The sequence below is a fragment of the Alosa alosa genome, chromosome 19, assembly GCF_017589495.1.
Source record: "Alosa alosa isolate M-15738 ecotype Scorff River chromosome 19, AALO_Geno_1.1, whole genome shotgun sequence".
Lineage (NCBI taxonomy): Eukaryota > Metazoa > Chordata > Actinopteri > Clupeiformes > Clupeidae > Alosa > Alosa alosa.
In genome coordinates this window covers 11,519,638-11,544,763 of record NC_063207.1, presented here as the reverse complement: position 1 = coordinate 11,544,763, position 25,126 = coordinate 11,519,638, and the positions used below count along the sequence as shown (strand labels likewise).

Genomic DNA, 25,126 nt, shown 5'->3' with positions numbered 1-25,126 from the left:
TAACATGCACACAGTGTCATGTGCCATACATAAGTGAAATTTGTATGCAAATGCCGTTACTCCTTGAATACATCAGCGCTAAAATGCATGTTTCATGGCCATAACCTTGTCAGGTCAGCATTTATATTGTGTACTACCTTGCCACGAGTGTATGACAACATCTTAAATATAATGCATCAGCGAAGAGCATCCACCTAATGCATCCAACTAATATTAACTGGTTGAAATAACAGTGACAATTGTGGTTAACACACATACTAAATGAGTGGTGATTTATTGAGGGAGTCCAATCTCAGCAATGGAATTTATTGGTTTCTGATCATTGTTTTCAATTGTAGTGAGTGCAATCTTTTACTAGATGGGAGTTTGACTATATGGAATGCACAAAGACAAAAAAGACACTCTTTGCTCAAAATGTTGGAATGACAACATTACTAACATCACTCAAATGGCATCGAAAGTCATTAAATGGGGCACACATTTTTGCAGAACATAAGCTTGTAACCGCTACCTTGTCACCTCAGAATTATCATAATATAACAGACACAAAGCTTAATGTTCTGCAAGATTCCATTCATCTTTAATGGAAACCAGAAATCATTACATTAATTGATAAAAATCAGCAGTAATTCTTTACTTCAAGTGGATAGCTTCGTACCAGACAACTGGTCGGAATACAGAACTGAAATCTTGCATGACCTGCAATCTTGAAAACTGGCATGAACTCTATTTTGAACGTTCTTCCTGCTTAAACATCAAGCCCTTTCACATGTAACACATTACAGAAAAAACAAACAAAAGTATTACACTTCCCTTGATATCCAATACATGGAATGCTATAAGTTCTGAACTAATTCATCTAAGCTGGAAACTTTCAACATGCAATTGTATGATTTCTCAAAAAGGTGTGTCATTAAGACTGGGTTAAACATAAGAAATTATAAAACTATAGGAAATTATAAAATGTCCCTTGTTGTGACATTAATTGTTGACTGTGTAATCAGAATGTTAGAAATGTATTCTCATGTAAAGTTGCTTGCCCATGGCCACATATCCACCAATGAAAAAGGGCAGCATATTGCATAGCATGCTGCCAAGGTCCAGGAAAGTTTGGCTGGACAGCCTCGCCAATGTTCCAAACAGCGGGACACTGTCTCTTAAAAGTGCTGCTACAATATCATTAATAATCTGAATTTGTGATCCCTTCTAAAATGTGCCTCTAGGCAGTCTACTGGTCATATAAAAATTACACTGAACCTGAATTACAAACACTGAGTCATATGAAAATGCTACTTGAAATTTGTGTAAGATCATTATTTCACTGTATGAACAGTGGTGTGATTGTTGCTTGTGAGTTTTCTCATCTCATCTCAGTATGGAGGAAACATTTGTTATAAAATCCTCAAAATCTTCCAACACATTTTCTGCATTTCCTTAAAAGTCAGTTACTAACAATATAGTCTTTTGTAATCACAGCTGTGTGTTGGATGTGATCACTCTTCAGTCCTTCCACATGAGTATAAAGTGTTCACTGAAGGCGAGGGAAATGAAGGCAACAACGATGAACAAGCATGTTTAAATCAATCAAACATTAATGACCACATCATCGTCTTCGTCCCTGATGTCCTCCGAGAGTCCATCCAGAGGCCTGCTCTCATCATCCAGCCCGCATCCGGGACCGATAATGTAACGGTAGTCTCCGCCAATGGCCTGTGCTGCCCCCGATGACACCATCAGCCAGTCTTTTTCGTCCTCCTCCATGCCCACGCACTGCCAGGGCACGCCCCAGGAACCCCCAGGCTCTGGACCCGAGGAGGCCCCGGCCGGCTGCTCCGCACACCCGTCCAGGTCTTCCCCCTCCAGGTTGACATAGAGCTGCGGCTCCTTGCAGGGCGCTGGAGAGAGCCCACCCCACAGGCTTTCCAGCTGGTCGATCAGCTGCTGGAAGCTGGGACGGCACTTGGGCACGGGGCTCCAGCAACTGTGCATGATCTCGTAACTGAAAACAGAGTTCAGAGTTCAGAGACTGGAAAGTGCATGTCATGATAGACCAACATAGTACATGGAGTAACTGATTCAGTTCTTATGTAGCTGGGGTCCACCAGAGTTTTTTATTCCTGTGTAGAGTGCATGAAAGACATTTGACCTTTAAGTAGTAATAAATATTCTGGTATATTTTCAAGGATTTGACTGAGCCTGGTAAAAATACATGTTAGAATCGCACAAGACACCATCACTAGCGCAACATTTCCTCTGTATGAATTAAACAGTAAAGCTTCCATTAAATACATGGCACTTCACAGGGGAATATCTTTCATGGCCTGTGTAAACAACTCATACAAACTCACATGTCATCACGGCAGTCTGGAGGCTTCTTGAGCCTCTCTCCCTTGATGAGGTACTCATAGATCTCAGAGTTCTCTACCCCAGGGTAAGGGGTTTGTCCACGGGCCATAATCTCCCACATGGTCACTCCAAATGCCCACTGAGAGGAGAGAGAGAGAGACTTACCATGTTGAATGGGAGTAATTAACACATTATAAATGTTTGGCTACATTTTAGTTCAGTACAAATGTGTGTATAGACCAACAAGAGATCAAATGGGCACTCTCTAGGTATAGATATGTATTGATGGATATTGTGCCTTATTTTACTTGTTTTGTTTCACCGTGCTTTCTCACAAAGTCAAATTCCTCTGTACATTGTACATTTGTTGAATAAAGCAGTTCTGATTCTGACGCCACTTCTATATGCATGTCATGTATATTTTCCAATAAGGATGAGACTGTACAGTAGATGATTACCACATCACTCTGAGTAGTGTAGACATTGTCAGCTAAGCTTTCCAGTGCAATCCACTTGACGGGCAGCTTGGACACAGAGCCTTGTCTGTAGTAGTCACCGCTGTAGATTTTCTTCGACAGGCCAAAGTCCGCCACACACACAGTCATGTTTTCATTTAGCCTAAAATCATAAGAGACCAGTCTTTAATATGGGGACTGTATGATATTATGGAGGGTACACACAGGTGAGAATGCCCAGTTCCAGGTAGGTTCCTCACTGAACTAACTTACATGCAGTTTCGAGCTGCCAGGTCCCTGTGGATGATGTTTTTGCTGCTAAGATACTCCATCCCCCGGGCAATATCCAACATGAACTGGATCAGCGTTTGCAGCAATAGTGTCTGCAGCAGAGAGAGAGAGGCAATCTGACTCAAGCACTTGACTTTCCACTTAACCCTCACCTAATTTCCAAAACAATTCACTATTGCCTGCAGGATATCATTATAATATTGTTTATAAGCAAACAGATAGCATGTTCAGAGGAAATATCCTGAAGCATCTTGAATGTGAGAGGCCAGATATATATATAAAAAAATTGCACACAGTGAGCAGGAAGCAATATCCTGGTAGGAGGTAATTTCAGTATTTATTCCCTTATGGGTTTCAGGCAATATCCGTTAGCATGTGGGTCTTTTGCCTTTAGCGACTAGAACCAAATAAGAAACAAACAAATTGGATCACTCACGAACGGCTCATCCCCTAGGCGTGACATAAGAAGAAACGTGTGCAGGTCCCCGTGCTTCATAAAGGGAAGAATCACCATGGGGATGGGCAAGCGTTGCTGGGGACGGCGATGCAGACTCACCCCTGGGTGGAAGACAGAAATCATACAAACAAGTTTCAGGTTAAATATGAGGACACCGACAAGGCCAATGTAACCTTATGTGTTCCACTATATGTCCTTGAACTGCTTGAATGGGACAGCTCATTTACAGCTCATTTACGTTTTCATGACCTAATCTCAATTTGAACAGATCACAAAAATGGGAATTATAATATTTACAACCTTATATCTGTATATTTATATTTTCCTAGTTCTCTTGATTCTATTTATTAATTTTCTATTCAACATATGACTTTCAGCTAAAAATAAGTGTCAAAAACAGAAAGTTAACTAGGTAAATTATTGGGTAACTTGTCTGATGTGAAATTACATTGTGAATATGAACTAACCTATGAGTTGGATGACATTGGGGTGATGGAAATCCTTCATATAGGCAGCTTCTTTAAGGCACTGTTCAATGTCACTTGAAGAACTGATGTCAGCTGAAACATTAACAAAAATATGCATATCATATGTTAGGAATGGAAATGGGAAAAACCAACAGACATGACAAAATGCTGCTACTGTACATGACAACCCTGGATTGACACTGTGTTTTTGATGTTAGGAGCCTGTTGAAGGCTTTGAATATCACAATCCATGTGTGATAGAAGAGTGTGGTATGAAGACACAGACTCACTTTTGAGGACTTTCACCGCCACCTTCTGAACAGTGCTGTCCTCCATCTTCAAAAACGCCTCCCTCACTGACCCAAACTCTCCTAACAAAAACACATTGCATTACAGGTAACGATAAGGGACACGACCCTATTTCACCTGCAGGAAGACATATTTTTTTATACCAACAGAGACCAACTCAGTCTTTGGGTTGTTGAGTCCATGCCTTAGGGGCATGTTTTTGTAGCCAAGGACACTTTACTCCTTGATGCTACTGCAATAAAGATTTCATGACATGCAACAATGAAGTTTTTATTAGACACATCAAGTGTCACTAAGGACCAGCAGCCTGTAAAGTATTTCTTCAACACAAGTCTTCGCTTGATCAGCACTTCCAAGGGTGAGCGGTATTTTGGATACACAAACAGGGACAACTGCAGCCCCACTTACAGTTAAACCTCGGTCTTTCACCTAAGCGCAGGGATTCAAACCATCACTTACACTGTCTGATACAAGTAAATACATCAAACCGATCAGAGTAAGTATTACAAACCTTTTCCAAGCATATGGCCCAGTGTTAACAGTCTTTCAGAAATCAAAACATCTCGCAGTTTGGTCTTCAGGTCCTCGTTGATTCCCAGGCTGTCCACTAGGGGGACACAGAGGTAACATTCAGTCAGTAACATTCAGTTAACAATCAACTCTACTCCACTGAGAGGCCTAGTCCACACGTACCAAACCGATCTTTTTTTCCTCCGTCTTCCCTGGAACCGGATCAAGAATATTTGCGTCCAAACGGATCCATCTCAATACGACTCAACACGTTACTTCATACCCCAGGCCTATAGGTGACACTGTGTCTTTACAGAAATCACCAAAACTTGCGCTTTAAAAACAGACAGAATAGGCTACCGAAATGGCTAGTGCAAGGAAACCAGAATTGTTTGTGTGGACTGATGGTGAACTGTCAACTGTAAAACTAATAAACTTTATTTTACGGTTTGTGAAGGGTGCAGTCCCGTCCTTTATTTGGCTAACGCAGGTAGGCCTACTAATCACCTTTACTTTCTTTGGTTGTAGGATAGTCCGTGATTCACATTAGTTTTGGCTATCACCGCAATTAGGCTACTAAACGCAAGGCTTACCCAAGTTCTAGGCTATTCTGTTGCCACATTTATAATATTGCTATAAAACCTTCGTTAGTAACAGTCAATACTTTTGCCTGCATCAAATCGTGCATTTGCATTCAGTGTGGTACCATCGGCTTAACGTGAGTTCTAAGCGTCTTTGTATGCTTATATCTGATTTCACTCGACTGTGAATGCATGTATATATGTTGTAAGACGTGTAAAATAAACTAGAAAAGCATTTCCTGAAGGAAATACAGTGCATGAAAATGCAAAAAATATGATGTAAAATATCATACAGAGTAAAAACAAACTATATTGGTTGCTAGGTAGATGAGGTTTAATATAGTTGGAATGACTGAACAGTTAAATAGGTGTATAGTTTAAATGGTTAAATTATTTAGGTAGATAGTTGACGATAACTGACAGTTGGAATGGCTCTAATGTTTGCTAGCAGTTATGCTAACCATGTTAACAAAGATAATAATGTTAACAAAGTTACTATGCTAACTAGCATGCTAACATGCTAATCGTTTTTATGCTAACTATGCTAACCATGTTAACTTTATCGTTTTTAGCAGTTTTGCTAAAATGCTAACTAGCATGCTAACATGCTAACTAGCGCTTAGCATGCTAACTATCTTAACCACGCTACTTAGCTAACTTAGCTAATCGTTTTTAGCAGTTTTGTTAAAAATGCTAACTAGCATGCTAACATGCTAGCATGCTAACTATGCTAACCACGTTACTTAGCTGACTTAGCTAATCGTTTTTAGCAGTTTTGCTAAAAATGCTAGCTAACATGCTAGCATGCTAACTATGCTAACCATGTTACTTAGCTAACTTAGCTAACTAGCTACAGTGGGTAGGAGTCATAGTTGATGACAAGTAACAGTTACAATGGCTGAACAGTTAAAAAGTTCAGTAGTTTAAAGGGTTAAATTGTTTAACAGTGAAATATTGTGGTGAGGACTTTTATTTTGAAATAGTTTTTGGCAGAGGAAGCAGTTGAACAGGATGTGTAGTCTTAATAGGGCCAGTTTGTATGCTTAAAGCCTGAGACTGGCAGTTGATCCAGGTGGCCCGAACACCTGCCATAGGATTCTAATTGCTTAACGGCCGTATTGTGATGTCATAATCATAATGTTAAGTCAATGGGGAAATTTTGATTAGTTTTTAATTAATAGTTTAAAAAGTATAAAAGTTACAAAGCTGAAAAATACATAGCACCCATGTCCTAAGTAAGACCTACGTAACATAGTTTGAATGAAGTTTCTACGTTAAACGGTTGAAGCTGCATTAAATGCGTTAGAAGAAGAAGAAGAAGAAGAAGAAGAACTAGAAAAGCATTTCCTGAAGGAAATACAGTGCATGAAAATGCAAAAATATGACGTAAAAAAATCCTACAGAGTAAAAACAAACTATATTAGTTGCTAGGTAGATGAGGTTTAATATAGTTGGAATGACTGAACAGTTAAATAAGTGGATAGTTTAAATGGTTAAATTATTTAGGTAGATAGTTGACGTTAACTGACAGTTACTCAGCTAACTTAGCTAATCATTTTTAGCAGTTTTGCTAACTAGCATGCTAACATCTAAAATGCATGCTAACTATCTTAACCATGCGTACTTAGCTAACATAGCTAATTGTTTTTTTTTAGCAGTTATGCTAACTATGTTAACTAGCATCTTAGCATGCTAACTATCTTAACCACGTTACTTAGCTAACTTAGCTAATCGTTTTAGCAGTTTTGCTAAAAATGGTAACTCTAGCGTGCTAACATGCTAACTATCTAACCACGTTACTTAGCTAACATAGCTAATCGTTTTTAGCAGTTTTGCTAAAAAAATGCTAACTAAGATGCTTACATCTTAGCATGCTAACTATCTTAACCACGTTACTTAGCTAACATAGCTAATCGTTTTTTTAGTAGTTTCTGCTAACTAGCATGCTAATGCTAACTATGCTTAGCATGCTAACTATCTTAACCATGTTACTTAGCTAACTAGCTACAGTGGGTAGGAGTCATAGTTGATGACAAGTAACAGTTACAATGGCTGAACAGTTAAAAAGTTCAGTAGTTTAAAGGGTTAAATTGTTTAACAGTAAAATATTGTAGTGAGGACTTTTATTTTGAAACAGTTTTTTGGCAGAGGAAGCAGTTGAACAGGATGTGTAGTCTTAATAGGGCTAGTTTGTATGCTTAAAGCCTGAGAATGGCAGTTGGGACAGGTGGCCCGAACACCTGCCATAGGATTCTAATTGCTTAACGGCTCTATTGTGATGTCATCAGCCCATGTTAAGTCTATGGGGAAATTTTGAACAGTTTTTAATTAATAGTTTAAAAGTATAAAAGTTACAAAGCTGAAAAAATACATAGCACCCATGTCCTAAGTAAGACCTACGTAACATAGTTTGAATGAAGTTTCTACGTTAAACGGTTGAAGCTGCATTAAACGCGTTAGAAGAAGAAGAAGAAGAAGAAGCCTAGGAAGAACAGTACAGTGCATTTTCATGCACTGTAATAAGAAGAAGCCTAGGAAGAACAGTACAGTGCATTTTCATGCACTGTAATAATAATAACTAGAAAAGCATTTCCTGAAGGAAATACAGTGCATGAAAATGCAAAAAATATGATGTAAAATATCATACAGAGTAAACACAAACTATATTGGTTGCTAGGTAGATGAGGTTTAATATAGTTGGCATGACTGAACAGTTAAATAGGTGGATAGTTTATATAGGTAAATTATTTACTTGGTAGATAAGGTTTAATATAGTTGGAATGATTGAACGGTTAAATAAGTGGATAGTTTAAATGGTTAAATTATTTAGGTAGATAGTTGACGATAACTGACACTTGGAATGGCTCTAATGTTTGCTAGCAGTTATGCTAACTATGTTAACAAAGATAATAATGTTAACCAAGTTACTATGCTAACTTAGCATGCTAACAATGTTAAAATGCTTTAAGTATTGCTAACCATATGACTTAGCTAACTTAGCTAATCATTTTAAGCAGTTTTGCTTAAAATGCTAACTAGCATGCTAACATGCTAGCATGCTAACTATGCCAACCATGTGACTTAGCTAACTTAGCTAATCATTTTAAGCAGTTTTGCTAAAATGCTAACTAGCATGCTTAACATGCTAACTATGCTAACTATGCAACCATGTGACTTAGCTAACTTAGCTAATCATTTTTTAGCAGTTTTGCTAAAAATGCTAACTAAAGATGCTAACATGCTTGCATGCTAACCATGTGACTTAGCTAACTTAGCTAACTAGCTGCAGTGGGTAGGAGTCATAGTTGATGACAAGTAACAACAGTTACAATGGCTGAACAGTTAAAAAGTTCAGTAGTTTAAAGGGTTAAATTGTTTAACAGTGAAATATTGTAGTGAGGACTTTTATTTTGAAACAGTTTTTGGCAGAGGAAACAGTTGAACAGGATGTGTAGTCTTAATAGGGCCAGTTTGTATGCTTAAAGCCTGAGACTGGCAGTTGATCCAGGTGGCCCTAACACCTGCCATAGGATTCTAATTGCTTAACGGCTCTATTGTGATGTCATAATCATAATGTTAAGTCAATGGGGAAATTTTGATTAGTTTTTAATTAATAGTTTAAAAAGTATAAAAGTTACAAAGCTGAAAAATACATAGCACCCATGTCCTAAGTAAGACCCTAACGTAACATAGTTTGAATGAAGTTTCTACGTTAAACGGTTTAAGCTGCATTAAATCGTTAGAATAAGAAGAAGAAGAATAAGAAGCCTAGGAAGAACAGTACAGTGCATTTTCATGCACTGTAATAAGAAGAAGCCTAGGAAGAACAGTACAGTGCATTTTCATGCACTGTAATAAGAAGCCTAGGAAGAACAGTACAGTGCATTTTCATGCACTGTAATGAATGACACTGGCACTACGCACAAATTAATGTAGCCTAAACTTACACCGCACTTTCCTAATAACTTAAAGTTCTCTCGCGTCACTGACAGTAGCTAGAATGCATAAAAAAACACCGGGAAAAACAGTGTTCAGTCCACCAAGTCATAAGCTATCGGCGCTGCGCAGCATCAGTTGTGATATTTATCTTAACGGAGTGTAATCGTAGGTAATGTCATGTATGAAAACTAGTGTTGTTAGGCAATACTATAAGTGCAAGTCCAGGCAGCTGAGGTGTGGCGATGACATCATCGATCACGCAAGCAGGATGTCTTGGTTTAAGCTGTCTAAAACGAACTCAAACGGGCTCACGGTTTCAGATTTCTCCACTCTGGGACTAGGTTTCAGAAAAGTGCGGTTTCGGGCAGTGCGTTTACAGGATTCGTTTGGACGCTCGGCCAAGAAGAAGCAAAACCTCTGCGTTTAACCTAAAAAGCGTCTCCGTGTTGACAGGCCCTGAGACAAGCAAATGGAAATAGAGGCACCCTTATTTGTGTTGGGTGCCAGCATGCAAAACTTACAGGTGGATTCTGGCAGCTCTGCACACTGCCTGTTGAAAGACCTAGCCGCTGTGAAAGTGACTGTGGTCTCTGTGCCTGGTGGCTTGAAGACAGACCTACGGATTTAAAGTTGAAATATTGGTTTGCAAGAGTTGTGAATGAAAGACAATAAACAGAGACATATGCAGTGTACATGCGTCATTGTGCTGGCCAATTTTAGTTGTCTCTGTAGATACAGCATAGCCTACATTTGTTGGAGACTAGTGCACTGCTGGCAGAGGCCTCAGAAATCACAATAAACAATATTATTTGTTTGCAATAACAGTTTATCAGATAATGCAGTATCTATGTCTTGGTATCTTTTACAAAATCAAAAAAGTCTACCAGTGTTTTAGCCGAAAATAGCAGAGCTACGCAAACATACCAGTGCACAATGGTGTAGGGCACTTGCATAGAACAGGGGTTCTCAATTTGGTTTTGGTACCAGGGTCCCCTTGTGGGAGAATTTTTTTTCTGAGGACCCCCATTCAATTGTATCTTGATGATGTGGACTGACAGTTAAGCTATACAACAGTAGGAATGGTTCATTATGACCTGAGTGAAGTGATTAGTGCTGTAGATGCAATAGTCTGGAAACACAAATATTTCTTCATACCCTTGTTTCTTTTTTCCATACTTATCCAGACCTGGAAATTACTAAAATCAAATTCCATACTTTTCCAGGTTTTCCATACTGCGTAGGAACCCTGCTGTTAAAACAATAGGGTCGCTATGTGATTTTTTTCGCTATGTGATTTTTCTCTACAAATATGCAACCATGTGAATGAGACCAATTAATTACTGATCCTGTTCATCCACCTAGTGTTATCATTATGGGCAAATAGTATAGGCGATGGGTGGGATATATTTTTTATGTAATATAAAAAATACATGCAAAAAATTAGTATGCCACACTCTTACCCAAACTGTGTCTCCTTGCCCCTGCGTTTGACGAGCACGGTGAGGAGGAGGCCCACCATGGTGGCCACCAAGAGGCCGATCAGCAACCCCACCCACATGTGCCCTCGTTCAGTGTGTCCATGCAGAGCTGAGGTACCACAATACACACACACAGCCATCGTCACAACACACACACAGGGCCATAAAGCAAATAGTCACACTAACACCACCCAAGCAAAGCATACAGTTTTATAGCACTCAGTCATGCAGGTTGAAGAGGCGATTTTAAGAGAACTGTATTGTGGGTACTTTATACAGTAAAATAAAAACATTTAATTACTGTGAATAATTAAAACAATACATGTCCCACACAAAGATTGAAACACATAGAAAATGTTCAGTTTCAGAGGGAAAGGTAAAATTCAAATTAATTGAAAATTGCAATCTGTCTGATGAAGGTGTAATTTTGTGATGCCCTTGCTGGTAGTGAAAGGAAAATGGGAACGGGTGGTGTGCACTTACCTGAGGCAGGCATAACCAGCACAGGCTGGCTCCAGGGCCCACATCCCACCACTGTACACGCTGCTACCTGGAACGTAGCGTTGAAGAAGCGACCCCCACCTGACAAGTGGGCTACATTCTCCTTATACAGCAATGCATCCTGGGTAAAGAGGAGGAGGGGGGTATGACCTTTATGCATTTCCAGAAAAGTATGTGGTCCAGGTTAAAATTTCCATTTTTTTCAATTTTAAGAAAAAAAATAAATAAACTTAATCTCATTTAAATATTATCTTTAAAATTATAGCAATATGTGCAATGGGCCTGATAGGTGCAACGTCCCAAGGGCTAAAGCAACCTACTCATAAATGTCTACTGAAAATACTACATTAAATAATACAGTACATGAGCTCATCAAGAACTTTCATTAACAGAGGATTATAACATGAAAACATGTCCACACCCATTTTAAGGGTGCATAGCCTACATACTGTAATAACAAGCCATTCACTCAAGACTAAATGAAGGGTTCAGATGCAAAAGCCTCTAAATGCCACCTACGTCAAAAATGAGATAAAGATGGTGAGTGAATGCTCTCACATAGTATACGTTAATCAAATAATTTAACTTCAAAACACACCAAATAACACTCTCGTCCTGGTCTGAAATATCGATTTCTATGCAAAAACCTATAGGAACCGGATTTTAAATGCTCATTTAAAAGAAATGTGGTCAGACGGATTTAGAGGGTTTTGCATCTGAACTCTTCAAGACTGTAGTAAGTGTGGTTCCACACATCCGATCCTACCCACTTAAAACAAAGAGAAAAGTGAGCCTGGTTACTGCTCTTAATCTCGTGACTTTTTATAGGAGGGTGACTGGTACAATGAAATGAGGTCATGTTGTTAGAGCCTCTGACTGATCCAGTTGAACAAAAAACAAGCCCATTCGTGAAAATGTAGCGACCATTCTCAAGACCAAATCTACAGAAGGACGTCTTCACACGTTCATAGGTTTCTGAATGCTTCTACAACTGAACCAACACTATCAGCAATACATTTATTTGTGTTGTTGGTGGAACTGTTGAAGTTTTTATGGTCAAATGTATTTACAATGGCAAGAAATAGTATGTGAACCCTTTGGAATTACCTGCATTAAGGTATAAATGTGTCTTAAAATATGGTCAGCTTCATCTGAATTACAGTAATGAAATTTTGTTGGTGGAACTGTTGAAGTTTTTATGGTCAAATGTATTTACAATGGCAAGAAATAGTATGTAAACCCTTTGGAATTACCTGCATTAAGGTATACATGTGTCTTAAAATATGGTCAGCTTCATCTGAATTACAGTAATGAACAAACACATACTGTATAAACACGTATAAACGGTAGATACCAAGTTCAAACTATTGGTTGAGAGCAAAATTATGTTAATTGGTGGAATTTTGAGCAAAATTGTTGTTTTCATTAGCAATGAAATAGTCTACAATGGAAGTCTGTGGGGCAAGCTAGCACGTCAGAAAACAAAGTAAAACAACAGTATTTTATACCATTATACCATATAATTAGACTTCTGTGGTATCTACCGTAAATACAGCCTAGGTCGTTTTTACTCCGGAGTATTCCTTTAACAATGCTGGTTGGAAAAAGTAAGTGACCTCAAGCATATCTGATGTTAACCCTGCCTTGCAAGAAAAAGATCTCAGGAGACCTACAACAAAGAATCGGGCTACAGTGTAATCTCAAAGAATTTAAATATTTATCAGCTCGCATATCAACAAATTGTCATACAAATGATTTAGTACCATGGTGTGTGTGCTTAGAAGTGGGAACCCAACCAAGAGGACACAAAATGCACAGTGCAGAATTATAAATGAAGTAAAGAAATACCATCAGAAAGTGATCAGATCACATTTTATGTGCAATTAATGCAGAAAACCAATTATAAAGAGGGTAGCCTAACCCCTCACTGCTCCCCGAGCGCCGCCGTTGAAGCAGGCAGCTCACTGCGCCGGGATTAGTGTGTGCTTCACCTCACTGTGTGTTTACTGTGTGCTGTTTGTGTTTCACTAATTCACCGATTGGGTTAAATGCAGAGACCAAATTTCCCTCACGGGATCAAAAAAGTATATATACATATACATACATACATACATATACATAAAGGGTTCACATACTTTCTCTTGTCCTTGTATGTTTTAGCTTTGTGTCAAATGGCCTGCATTACAAATTCTAAAATCTTGTTGCCATGTACTCTGTGGTATGTACTGCAAATAGAAGTTACACAGTGTTATCATACAGTATGTTCCCACACTTAATAATAATAATAATAATAATAATAATAATAATAATAATAATAATAATAATACATTTAATTTCTAAAGTGCTTTTCAAGACACTCAAAGACGCTTGTACAGTTGTGTACTGATGTGTACCTGGCTGTCTCCACCCTGGCTCCACTGCACCTTGTAGGCCTGAAGCTGCCCTCCAAGTTCCTCTTCCTCCAGAGCTGCCCAGGTCAAGGTCAGCTGCTGTTCCGACAGGTCAAAGGTGAGGTTCTTCGGTGCAGCCAAGGGCACTGTTGTAAGACAGTGACAAAACAGTTAATGTAGCCACAACATAACTAATAATTTTGCAAGCAAGAAAAAATGGCATTTTGTTGAACTGTAGTGCCTGCCGACTAATGTGATATAATAAGCCTCACTCAAAGTTGCATTTTACTGAACACAACCATTCAATTATTCTGCACTGACACATTCAGGTCTTATAGCTCTCTTAAAAGAGCAAAACACTTATCAATTTCTGTTATTTAGAGGACAATTGATACTTTTCTGAAGCACTTTTCTTCATATGGGGCATGTTTGCGCTGCTCCAAACTTAACAGCACATTCATAGTCCATATGAGTAAAAGCTGTACACAGTTCAACAACTGGCACACCCTTACGTTCTTTCACATCACCTCCAGGGTGCAGTGATGAGCTCAGCCTACAGGGGGCGCAATCATCGCATGTGTGTTAGCAGGAGGAACACATTGAAATGGATTGGGGCCATGCACAATGAACCATTGTACCAGCAAGGCTGGAATCCACTGGCAGAGTGCCAGCACTGCCCATTTACAAACATGCAAACAGGGTCACCATCAGAACCCCTCTCCCACCTCCACCCACCCACTCACTCACCCACCCCCTCAACATCACCACCAGCCTTCTAACACCCACCCACCCCTCATCCAGTGCAGCTGTGCTGCTCAGAGGGCTCTGAGTGCACGAGGGTGGGAGGTTGTGACTGGAGGGGGCAGATCTGGGGCCTCCCTGACAAGCTTCCCCCTCTATTTGTTTACCCAGAGACTCCATTTGCCATCCCACAACAGGCCTCCAAGCAGCAGCGTGGTTTCTCAGGCCCCAGCAGAACTGGAGGCCCAGCATGCCCAGCGTGCCCAGCAAGAGTTACTGACAGCCCTCGCGTGTGCCTGAAATGTTTACAGCTAAAGCGGAACTGATCCTGTGGCCCATGTTTATGAATTCTGTTTGTCTCACACCCATGCAGTCAAAAAAAAAAGCATGTTGAGGTAGATTGAAGAATGCCATTTGGAAATCATTAGAGTTCTTGAATCACAATGAAAACCGTGACAGTTTGGCTGAAATAAATATGATCATGATTATGTATAAAACTATTGAATACTTTGTTGATGTTGGGTGTTGTGAAAGAATACCAATGGCATAGAAATACCATTGACTAATCAGTGCGTATATGGGGGAATGGCATATTCATCCTGTAGATTGCAATCTGTTTCTATAATAGTGCTGTCATTTACTGACTACATAGGAAGAATAAATTATATACTATTTATAGTGAATAGTGAAGTCTGTTCAGAAACTAACAACTTAAGTTAAATGAGGAAACAAATACCGGTATGTTATTGCCATACCTGATTCAGGGGTCTGAAAGTTGACCCAGGATGAAAAGGGGGAGAGTCCCACTTCATTGGCACAGCGGATTCGCACACTGTAGTTTGAGTGCCACTGGAGTCCACCAATCACCACCTGGAATGGCGGCACCAGCACGCGGCGTTCCGGAAGAGCAATCTTCCGCCCAGAGACCTTACACATCTTTGACATCTGCATTTTAGAGGAAAGGGATGCGGTCATTCCACTCACAAGTACACCATCTGAAAGTTCTCTAGAACATATGCTTCATCCTCTTCCTGTGTCCATGTGTCTACGTGTGGAGATAATAAGGGGATGGGGCGTTGGGGTGGTGGTGGTGGGGTTGAGAGCTTAGAGAAGAGAGGAGGACAGAGGGGGAGGAAGTGCGGCCATCACTTCGGGGCTAAAAACAAAAGCACAGTGGCTGGGCCGGCCACTTGGGTCAATGGGGGCGAAAGCAATTTCCTGGCGCAGGCCCAGTCACTTATTTTGTCGCTCTGAGCTGTTTACATGACTCTGCTGTGGGCCACTCAAAGCACTGGGGCACAAACACGCCAAAGTAGAAAATAACTGGACAACAACAACAACAACAACAAAAAGGGATCGGATCGGCAGTCACAGAGCATAGCTATGACATGTTATGACGTGTAGCTCTCAGTGTAGTAACCAATAATAACCACCAGCAATGACATGCTTTAGCCATGACCACAGGCCCTTCAGAAATGTGTGACCTGGCCTGATCCAAGAACTGCTCAGATGGGTTGTTTAGACTGCAGCGGATTAGCCGTTTATACTTTCTTCAATAAGGTCATGCAAAGGCTAATACAAGTAGCGGCCAAAAACACAGTAAATCTCATCAGTTGATGGAGGCTCCAGTACCTGTATGGTGCAGTTCAGCAGGTCTGAGTGACCAGTGAATCCAGGTGACCACATTAGAGTGATGTTACTTTCCAATGACTGGACCACCTGTACATCTTTAGGGACTCCTGGTAGCACTACATACAAACAAAAACACACAGGCTCAAGTGCAGGCTACAAAGACAAACACAGCACAACATTTACCAATTGGATCAGCAATGTTTTCAATAGGCCTGCAATAAAACATTTTATGCAACAGCTGATGTGAAAGTCTTTGACAGGCTAGGCACTGTGCTCTTCATTCATGTTTAGTTTAAAGCACTATTTAAGTCGATTCATTTTCATTTCCTAAACAACTGAAAATGTGTATGAGCAAATGTCAGTTCTCACCGACAGCCGTACCTTTGATATGCACGGTGCCTGTGCGGGACACAGAGATTCCCCTGGCGTTCTTAGACTCGCAGTAAAACTTGATGCTCTCATTGATGCCTGGAAGAGAGAAAACAAACAGAGTGGTGACAGGAGGAATGCTAAATGAAGGTTTCCAGCACCACATGCAAAGACTCCAGCACAGTAAGGAGTGAGGAGGACCATATGGCTGAAACAGTCAAAAAAACATAACTAAGATAATATATCTGCCAAAGGGCAGCACGAAAGGCTGGAATCCAAGGATATGAAAACCAAGGATAACATAGTTTAGAGACTCTTATCTTCACTTGAGGCAGCCGTGGCCTACTGGTTAGGGCTTCAGGCTTGTAACTGAAGGGTTGCCGGTTCGATCCCAGACCCAGTAGGAAAAATGTGGGCGGGGAAGTGGTTGAGCTCGGCTCTCCCATGCCCACATCCACGGCTGAAGTGCCAAGCAAGGCACCTAACCCCTCACTGCTCCCCGAGCGCCACTGTAGCAGGCAGCTCACTGCTCCGGGTTAGTGTGTGCTTCACCTCACTGTGTGTTCATTGAGTGCTTTGTGTGTTTCACTAATTCACAGATTGGGATAAATGCATGCAGAGACCAAATTTCCCTCACGGGATCAAAAGAGTATATATACTTATACTTATCCTGACGGATACTAACTATTGCTGTGAGGCTTGGATATTTCAAGACAATAGTAAAAACATTGCATTCATAAAAGGGACACATGCTCATGCTTATGTAATTTGTTAGCACGTTCGAAACTGAATTACTAAATGGAGGAAAACATGCAGGGGCATACAAGATTTCCAGAGAATATGGCCTGAGGATATGCACCTGACCTTCAAATATGGTGAACCATAAACTTGTCTCAGTCACTTGTCTGTACTTGCCTTATTAGTCAAAACATAAAAAAAACTTGCTGGTCTTCACAGAAACCCACAGAAACCTCACAAGTGTTCAGCCATTATGTCAGAAAGCTCATTTACAGCACTCTCAATTCTTCTATAAAATCCTCATCTAAGTAGCTGCCCTCTGGTAGGACTAACCTGCATGACGCAAACATACATGCAGACACGGCAGTCTTCCCTGTTGAGGACTGCACTCTCATTGCTGAGTGTTTGTCAAATGGATCAGCCTGACAGACTGATTTCATAAATGTTCTGTTCTGGGAAAACAACACTTCTTAAAATGGCAAATGTATTGTCGCTACAGCCTTGCTGCTGGATAACATCGATCCTCTCCTAATGCGGCCTGTTAGCAAGAAAGCACCACCAGGAGGACAATCCATTAGTGATGTGTAGCAATGCTCCAAAGCATTCTCACTGATGGGATAAGGTAGCACCAGAAGCAAGCAAGGCAAATGGATGCACATTTTCTTGTTGTGAAAGTCACATTAGATTTTCATATTTTGACAATGATCATACCGGTCAAGATTTGCACATTTTTCATTTCTTGTATCTATTCTAACAATTTTATCCAAAGTAACTTAAAAGTAAGGTAGACGTAAAAGAAAAACCAAGCAACAGGCTACGAAGGTTACAAAAAAGCCATTGAATAAAGTGTGACAGATCACCATGACAAATACCATAGAAAGTAAGTAGGTGCTGAAAGTCCAGGAAGTGCACAGGAAGTACAAAGGAAAGATTAGGAGAGCCCAGTTTTTAAGCAGCCACAATAGGAAGGCTAACACAGCAAGGTCACAGTGCAGATTTGTGAGGACTGAGTGAGGGGGTAACTCATGACTAATAACCTTTTTATTTTCACTCACGGCACACAGATACCGCAAAACAACTTACTGAAACAACTAACTGATGAGTTCATGATGTAAACAAAAACAGCTCCTAGCTTGGCACACTTTCCTAACAACATCAAACTTGCAACAAAGACAAATGAAGATGACTTTCTTGTACTGAGACAGCTCAAGACGTGCCCAGCATTTGAATGCTTGGGCTGTTTCCAATTATCCCACTCCAAGACCCTATAATTTGATGACAATTTCCCCCTTCTACAGAAGTAGCAGGCATCAGTCTGAACACATGGACTTGGTGAACCAGGCAATGAACATAATTACATATGAGACTTATAACATACATCAACACAAGAATTTCTGATGCGATATTATTCAAGTACTTAATAACCCTTCCATAGGTTGGGCCTCCATACTACTGTTGGAGTTGTTATTTAACCTATAGCTAACTATGCCCTTGTCACACCCATAGTGAATGTTTACTAGCAAACACCAGTGTAGACATAACACCCCAGCAGAAAACCCTTTTGCTGGTTCCAGAGAAGCCTGCTGATCATTCCCACCCAGCAATAACCACAATAACCACAATAACCTTTGACACAATGTAATCATTCATGTGACTAAAGTAGTCCTCAATGCAGATAGCACATGTAATGTCATGTGCCTATCATTCATTAACCAGTTACCCTATTGTTTAAAAAGCAGCCACACTAAAACCAAGCAAAGTGCTACCTGGCTAGTAATGACCAGTCTGAAAAACAATATCTCTGCTAATAAAACATGTCCCACATTTTCATAAGAAATTAGCTCATCCCCTTCCATGCCAGCCCTCTGACACTGTTAACATCTCGCTGTACAGCAGCTTCTGCAATTATTCATTCAGATCAATACAGGAATAGTGGAGGTGACTCATGAGTCATGAATCATGAGTCACCTCCACCCACATGGATTATGACTTGAGAAAAAGGATGAGACAGCCTTACCAGGAACGTGCAGCACGGATGGGGAGGACATGGCACCCCCCACCTGCACCCCTCCCAGCCACCACAGCACCTCCACAGGGTCGGGGGGCCCCATGGCGGCACAGGTGAGGTTGAAACTGACCCCGGGGAAAGTGGCAACATCCTGGGGCTCCAGCACAAAGTGAGGGACACCTGCAGGAGAGGATGTCAGGTGGCAGGGAGTGCATTGTTAAAGAGGGTGTCAGGAGAGTCTGAATATGGCAGTGAGTTGACTATTAAGAAAGAAGCAATTCCTCCAAAAAAGGTGAATTCTCATGTTCTCTTTTACTGAACCGAAGTTACACTTGTAACTTTACATAAGAACGTTCCAATGCTCTGTTACAAAACATAGAATGGTTCACATACCATCTTAATCTTAATACTTTCTGAACAACCATTTTGGCTGGATGTACATTGAGTAAAACTGTAACCAATGGCAGACAGATACAAAATCATCTTAGAGGGAAGTCTGATAAGTACTCTGCTACTGCCCCTATTAAGCAGAAATGTTTCAAATTTTAGTGTGGCAGACACAATACACAAATTTGGGCATGTGTATCGCAACCTACTAAAGCCTTCACGATAATAGCATTCTATAAGAATTGATAGACAAAATGGAAAAGTGTTGCATTACCTTCGACTGTAATCCAAGCCGGTTCAGACGAAATGGTTTTTCCGTGTAACTCTACCTCACACCAGTACTTTCCTGCATCCTGCTGCTGCACGCTTCTCACACTAGAGTCAAACAGTCGATTATTATGTAACACAGAGTATGGACTACATACAGTACATAGTATCTGAGATAAAAATGAGACGAGCAGAAGTCATAACTAATTATTAAGTAAATAATTATGTTATACTGAGTATGAACTATATACACAGTTCATAGTACGGTATATAATATAAGAATGAGACAAGCAGAATGCAGTCATTCATAGTTAAAAGAAATAGAATGGGCATGATCAAAACATACTGGGAGTTGCAACAGGACCTAGACCAGTAAGAATTCATAGTAGTGCATTATTTGAATGTGGTCCCTAATCCAGACAGCAAAATAACATTTACACTGCTCTTTTGGTTCCAGTACCCACAAGACTTCCAGACAGACATGGCACTATGTAGGAGACCTAGGAAATTCTTACACGCTTGTTAACACCATTGCTTTGACCCACTTGCAGACTGAGCGTCATAGAAATATGAACATGCTGCTTTCCCTACATGAATGATCTTTTATTGTGACGTGCTCCAAGACTTTAGCATAACTTCAGACCTACTGTATATACTGTGGACTGCCTGGCACTCGTGCAGGAGCTTAACGGCAATGACAGCATCCGCCAATGTCGTTCTAGGTCACGTTACCGGCAGTCCAGAGCCTAAGCGTTACTCACAAGGGGCCTGACCACATTCCAGTCCTCTTTCAACCATAGGGTGGGAGCTTGTTGTACCTGCCAGGGGTGGACCCCCACTTTATGTCTGGCTACTTACAAGCTCTGCTGAATAGAAAGCGATTTAAAGCTGATTAAGACAGCCTAGATCTGAGCCCCACCATCCCTTCTCTTTTTTATACTTTATTGTAGTGCTTTCATATCCAGTCACACGTTATTATATGTTTTTTCCTGTTGCACTTCAACATTTAACAGTTTTTTTATTTATTATTTAATAACAAAAAAACTCTATCCCTTCTCAAACAACTCCTCCCTCCACCTTCTACCTCCATCTCCATAATGAATTCCAGTATGTCACAAAAAAAAGGCTTTAAAGATAAGAGCAGCCTCTTTGCCACTATTTATGGTTGTACAAAGACTGTTTCTGTACACAGAGGGAACCTATACCAAAACATGGCATGCCAACATGCTGCCCATGTCTGAAGTTGTACTTACAAACACTGAGGGGCTTTTCACACAGGCAGGTTGAAAATGTGATGTAAATGCACAGGGTACAGCACACACTTGAGTGGTCTACAGACAAAAGTTCATATCAACAGAGGATCACAGGGTCGTAGCTAATGAATAATTAGCCCTAGGTTATGTCAGCAAGCCAGAGGTCACACACCTACAATGGAACATCTCCTGGGACCAATGTCAGCTCGGGCCTTTTAATATCATTAAAAACATTGTAAAAATGTGTAAGGGACAAACACTTGCAATTCCTCCAAATATTATTCATATACATGCCAAATTTTTGAGTTTCTTATTTGACTATAATAATTTGAATATTATATATCCATTTTCCCCCTTGATTCCAGTGAAACTATCATAAATCTAGATTCATTACGCATATAGTGAAATATTTCAAGCCTTTTTGTTTTGTTTTAATCTTGATTATTACGGTTCATGGAACTCAAAAATCCAGAATCTCAAAATATCACAATAAAGAATTTATAATACACAAATGTCAACCTGAGAAGAGCTCTAATCAATGAATTAAGTCAAACACCAGGTTTCCTGGTTTCCTGAGCCTATAATCTCGAAGTCTTGCCAGGGCAGTGGACTTCTCCCACGATTCTATTTTTTTGAGATGCACCTGTATTGTCTTTTATCAATTTGCATTTGAATATTGTGCTTAACAGCAACACTCCTCTTAGAATACTTGATGAATCCCCAGACACTAGATGAACTATTTGGTTTAAAATTCTGTTGCCCTAATACTCCAGCCAAATAAACATTAATTAACCAGGGACAGATAACCGTCTCTCAAACAGCTGCAGAGCGTGAAGAGCTCCTTTGTATTCTTACAGTGAATGACAAAAAGTACCAAATGGGGCACATGTTAATGCAGATGTTATCCAAACAGGTCAGCCTTTAACTGCACCATCCAAACATCACACTGTCTACGTCTTTCTAATCCCATGATGTAGTATGCTCCTTATAGTGTACCTGAAGAAGGTCTCCCAGTGCTGGGCCTCCAGAGTGATGTACATCTGGTCTGTGCTGTACAGCTTTTCCCCGTCCTTCATCCACACAATGTCGGGCTCATTCATGAGGCCTTCGATGGCACAGCCCAGGCGGGCCATGTTGCCCTGGGTCACCGTGAGATTGGCCGGGCTCTTGGTGAACCGCAATCCTGGCAAGGACAATGCTTCATAACTTATACACAGGTTGACCAAGTATGATTTAACAAACACAATAATGGTCAACTGCAAGCAAAGGGACAGGCTCCCATTTGAAAGGCTAACAGTAGATGTTGTAAATGTCCTTAATGAGTTGGGAATGGTCTTTGAGGTTTGGTCAAATGAATAACTTTCAGCAAGAGGCTTTTGTGTGTGTGTGTGTGTGTGTGTGTGTGTTTGTGTGTGTGAGGGTGTATCTTAGTGCCCTTTGTGCCTGAGCTTTTCCATAGAGCTTGGCTGATGTGCTTGCTCTGACTGGGTCCAGCATACGTCATGCGTTGCAAGCTGCAAAAGTCTCAAAGCACACCACTGTGATCCAATACAGCTGTGAGTGACAGTAGTGAAGACAAATCAAATATCAATACCAATATTCTCACAACAGATACAGTAGGAGGCCAGAAAGAAACAACAGAGTGAAAATGTCTCCAGAGTAGCAAATAGTGTGTGTGTGTGTGTGTGTGTGTGTGTGTGTGTGTGTGTGTGTGTGTGAGAGAGAGAGAGAGAGAGAGAGAGAGAGAGAGAGAGAGGAACGCTACTGAAGCCCAAGGGTAAAATCCCTGTAAAAGTGTTACTTTGTTTTATACAACCAGAACGAATTCTTTAGTGCCTGTGATACTGTGAGGTAGTCATCTGCGGTAGATTATCACTACAGCCTTGTGAGGCTGGTATCTGTGGTATCACATTTTACAAACAACTGTTAGGCTATAAGATAACAGGACGGCTGAGGACGTGGAACCTCGAAAAGATATGAACCAATTTCCAAGGTGAACAGACTGAAATTAAGTACTTCGGGTTTTCGAGAAAGATACCAAAATGCTCAAACGAATCATCATCCCATAAGCATCTTAAAACGAAGAACGTGTTCAAATTCATCATACAAAACAGACATTGATTCCCCAAAATACCAACACTTGACCGGCGAGTTCTTTCTGTGCTTAAAAACCTAGATGACTTACCTTCCACTTCCACATTGTTAAGGAGAATAAGTAATATGCAAAAAGACATCTGCATTTTTTCATCCTCTAAAGCACTACGTGCGCTCCTCTGGATCTAATTCTTTCTCCCAAACAACCTAACCAGTGAGCGGAATTGTTACATTCCGGGTTTGTTACATGTCCTGTCAGTTCGGAGTCTCCATAAGCTATAGAGAAGCGACAACTTGCGGGGTCCTCAAAAGTCATTTGACCAGAAAAAATAACTCTTCATAAGGTAAATAAATCAAAACACAACGCCGACTTCCCTTATTCAACCGCAGCCATACTCCCTAAACAAGTGTCACAGCTCTCTCCAAGACGTCGTGAGCCGTGTGTTAACGTCCTCCCCGGGTAACAATCTCAGATGTGATTGGACTGAAGTAGTGTGCTTTGCAAGTCTGAAGTGGGGGTTGTGCAAGAATGCCGCCTAGGGACGCCGCAGAGAATATTCAATGGGATAGACAACAACTCCCATACCCCAATAACCAAAATGAGCGTTCAATGGAGAGCGCGTATTTAGGCTCGCTATTTCATAGAATACAGAAGATAAGGATATAGGAATATTTCATGATCTACAACGTTTTATTATCGGAACGACAGAAAGAAATACAATGGACTTTTACGCTTTGACAGTTTGCCTAAATGTTTTTTTTTTTTTTTAAGAATAAGCTTACCGTGGTATTAAAACTGACCTGAAATCATTCAGACCTTAAACTCTTATTTTCAGGCCTATACAAAACCAAACTGATGTGCACGTTTGAGACAAACAAATGGACCGTCCTAATTAAAATGACAATCGGGACGTTGCATGCCGAATAATCCAGAGCTCCATGGTCACCATCAAACCCATTCACAAAACGTGGACACAAGGAAAACGAGAATAAGCCCATTGAAATACATTATGGCGATTTGAATTAAGGCACCTTCAAACAAAATCATTCCACATCATAGGCTACAAAATACAATACGTCTACCAAAAGTTTAGAAAGAAATATCAAAATAAATGTAAGAATCAAGAGTTTGTCTACTGCCAACAGGTTAATGGAATCAGACCATAATCACTGATATGTATTGAGTGAATAAAAATCAGTAAATATATTTAAATGCACTATGCCATTTGGAGCTGCTGTGAAGGTCTGTCTCTATTATTTGCTACTTACTATGTCTCACTATGGTACTATGGTATGGATTATCTAGTGTTTTTCAACCTTTTTTGTGCCACGCCATGGCACACTTTTGACACTTAAAATGTCCCACGGCACACTAACTAACTAACTAACTAACTAACTTCTGTGTGAAGAAAAAATAAACATAACATAGCCTAAAATTTCAAATAATACACAGATATAGCCTTATTATGGCTTCTATGCAAGACCTGCTCAATAAAACAAGCGCCCTCTGTTTCATTTGTAGGTGACAATATCTAATTTAATTGTTGTTATGAACTGGATATGTGATGATTCTGTGAATACTGGATATGGGGGCCCCCGTTGTACAATGCCTGCATACCACAAATAGTGCAATCATACAATCAATGAGAGCATGTGGTTATAAATTCTTTGATGCAACAGTTGCTTTTCTGGACCAGTGAGTGACATTGTGGTAAGTTTCTGCGGCACACCTGATGATCCCTCACGGCACACTAGTGTGTTGAAAAACACTGACAGTTCACAGTGCCAGACCCTTTAAATTATGAATTGCATTACTTTGACTATTCAGCCGTTTGCTCAAAGTTTGACTGTTTATGTTTTCTTTTAGATCATCCTTAGATTGAGCCTGATAAAAAAAAAAAAAAAAAAAAGTG

General features: G+C 40.3%; 1 protein-coding gene across 1 annotated transcript; it reads right to left on the bottom strand.

Annotated features, from left to right (window-relative positions):
• Positions 1-257: 257 nt before the first annotated feature.
• tyro3 (TYRO3 protein tyrosine kinase) lies at positions 258-23,681 on the bottom strand. The gene is made up of 19 exons (XM_048227755.1): positions 23,305-23,681; positions 22,116-22,302; positions 19,874-19,974; positions 19,222-19,392; positions 16,479-16,565; positions 16,098-16,213; positions 15,221-15,410; positions 13,728-13,870; positions 11,317-11,455; positions 10,816-10,942; positions 9,877-9,971; positions 4,837-4,932; positions 4,307-4,387; positions 4,017-4,109; positions 3,529-3,650; positions 3,075-3,184; positions 2,805-2,964; positions 2,349-2,485; positions 258-1,999 (listed from the first exon to the last, which is right to left on the bottom strand). Exons 1-19 carry the CDS (start codon positions 23,357-23,359, stop codon positions 1,585-1,587), a joined length of 2,625 nt encoding a protein of 874 aa, XP_048083712.1. The 5' UTR covers positions 23,360-23,681; the 3' UTR covers positions 258-1,584.
• Positions 23,682-25,126: the final 1,445 nt, after the last annotated feature.

What these genes read in the sequence shown, in the direction of transcription:
- tyro3 (XM_048227755.1), bottom strand. Translation starts at nt 23,359, where the DNA reads ATGCAGATGTCTTTTTGCATATTACTTATTCTCCTTAACAATGTGGAA. An exon ending in AGGCACCGTGCATATCAAAG is followed by an intron (nt 16,214 to 16,478) that starts GTACGGCTGTCG and finishes GTTTGTATGTAG; the next exon opens with TGCTACCAGGAGTCCCTAAA. An exon ending in GGCAAGGAGACACAGTTTGG is followed by an intron (nt 9,972 to 10,815) that starts GTAAGAGTGTGG and finishes TTAAATCCGTAG; the next exon opens with GTCTGTCTTCAAGCCACCAG.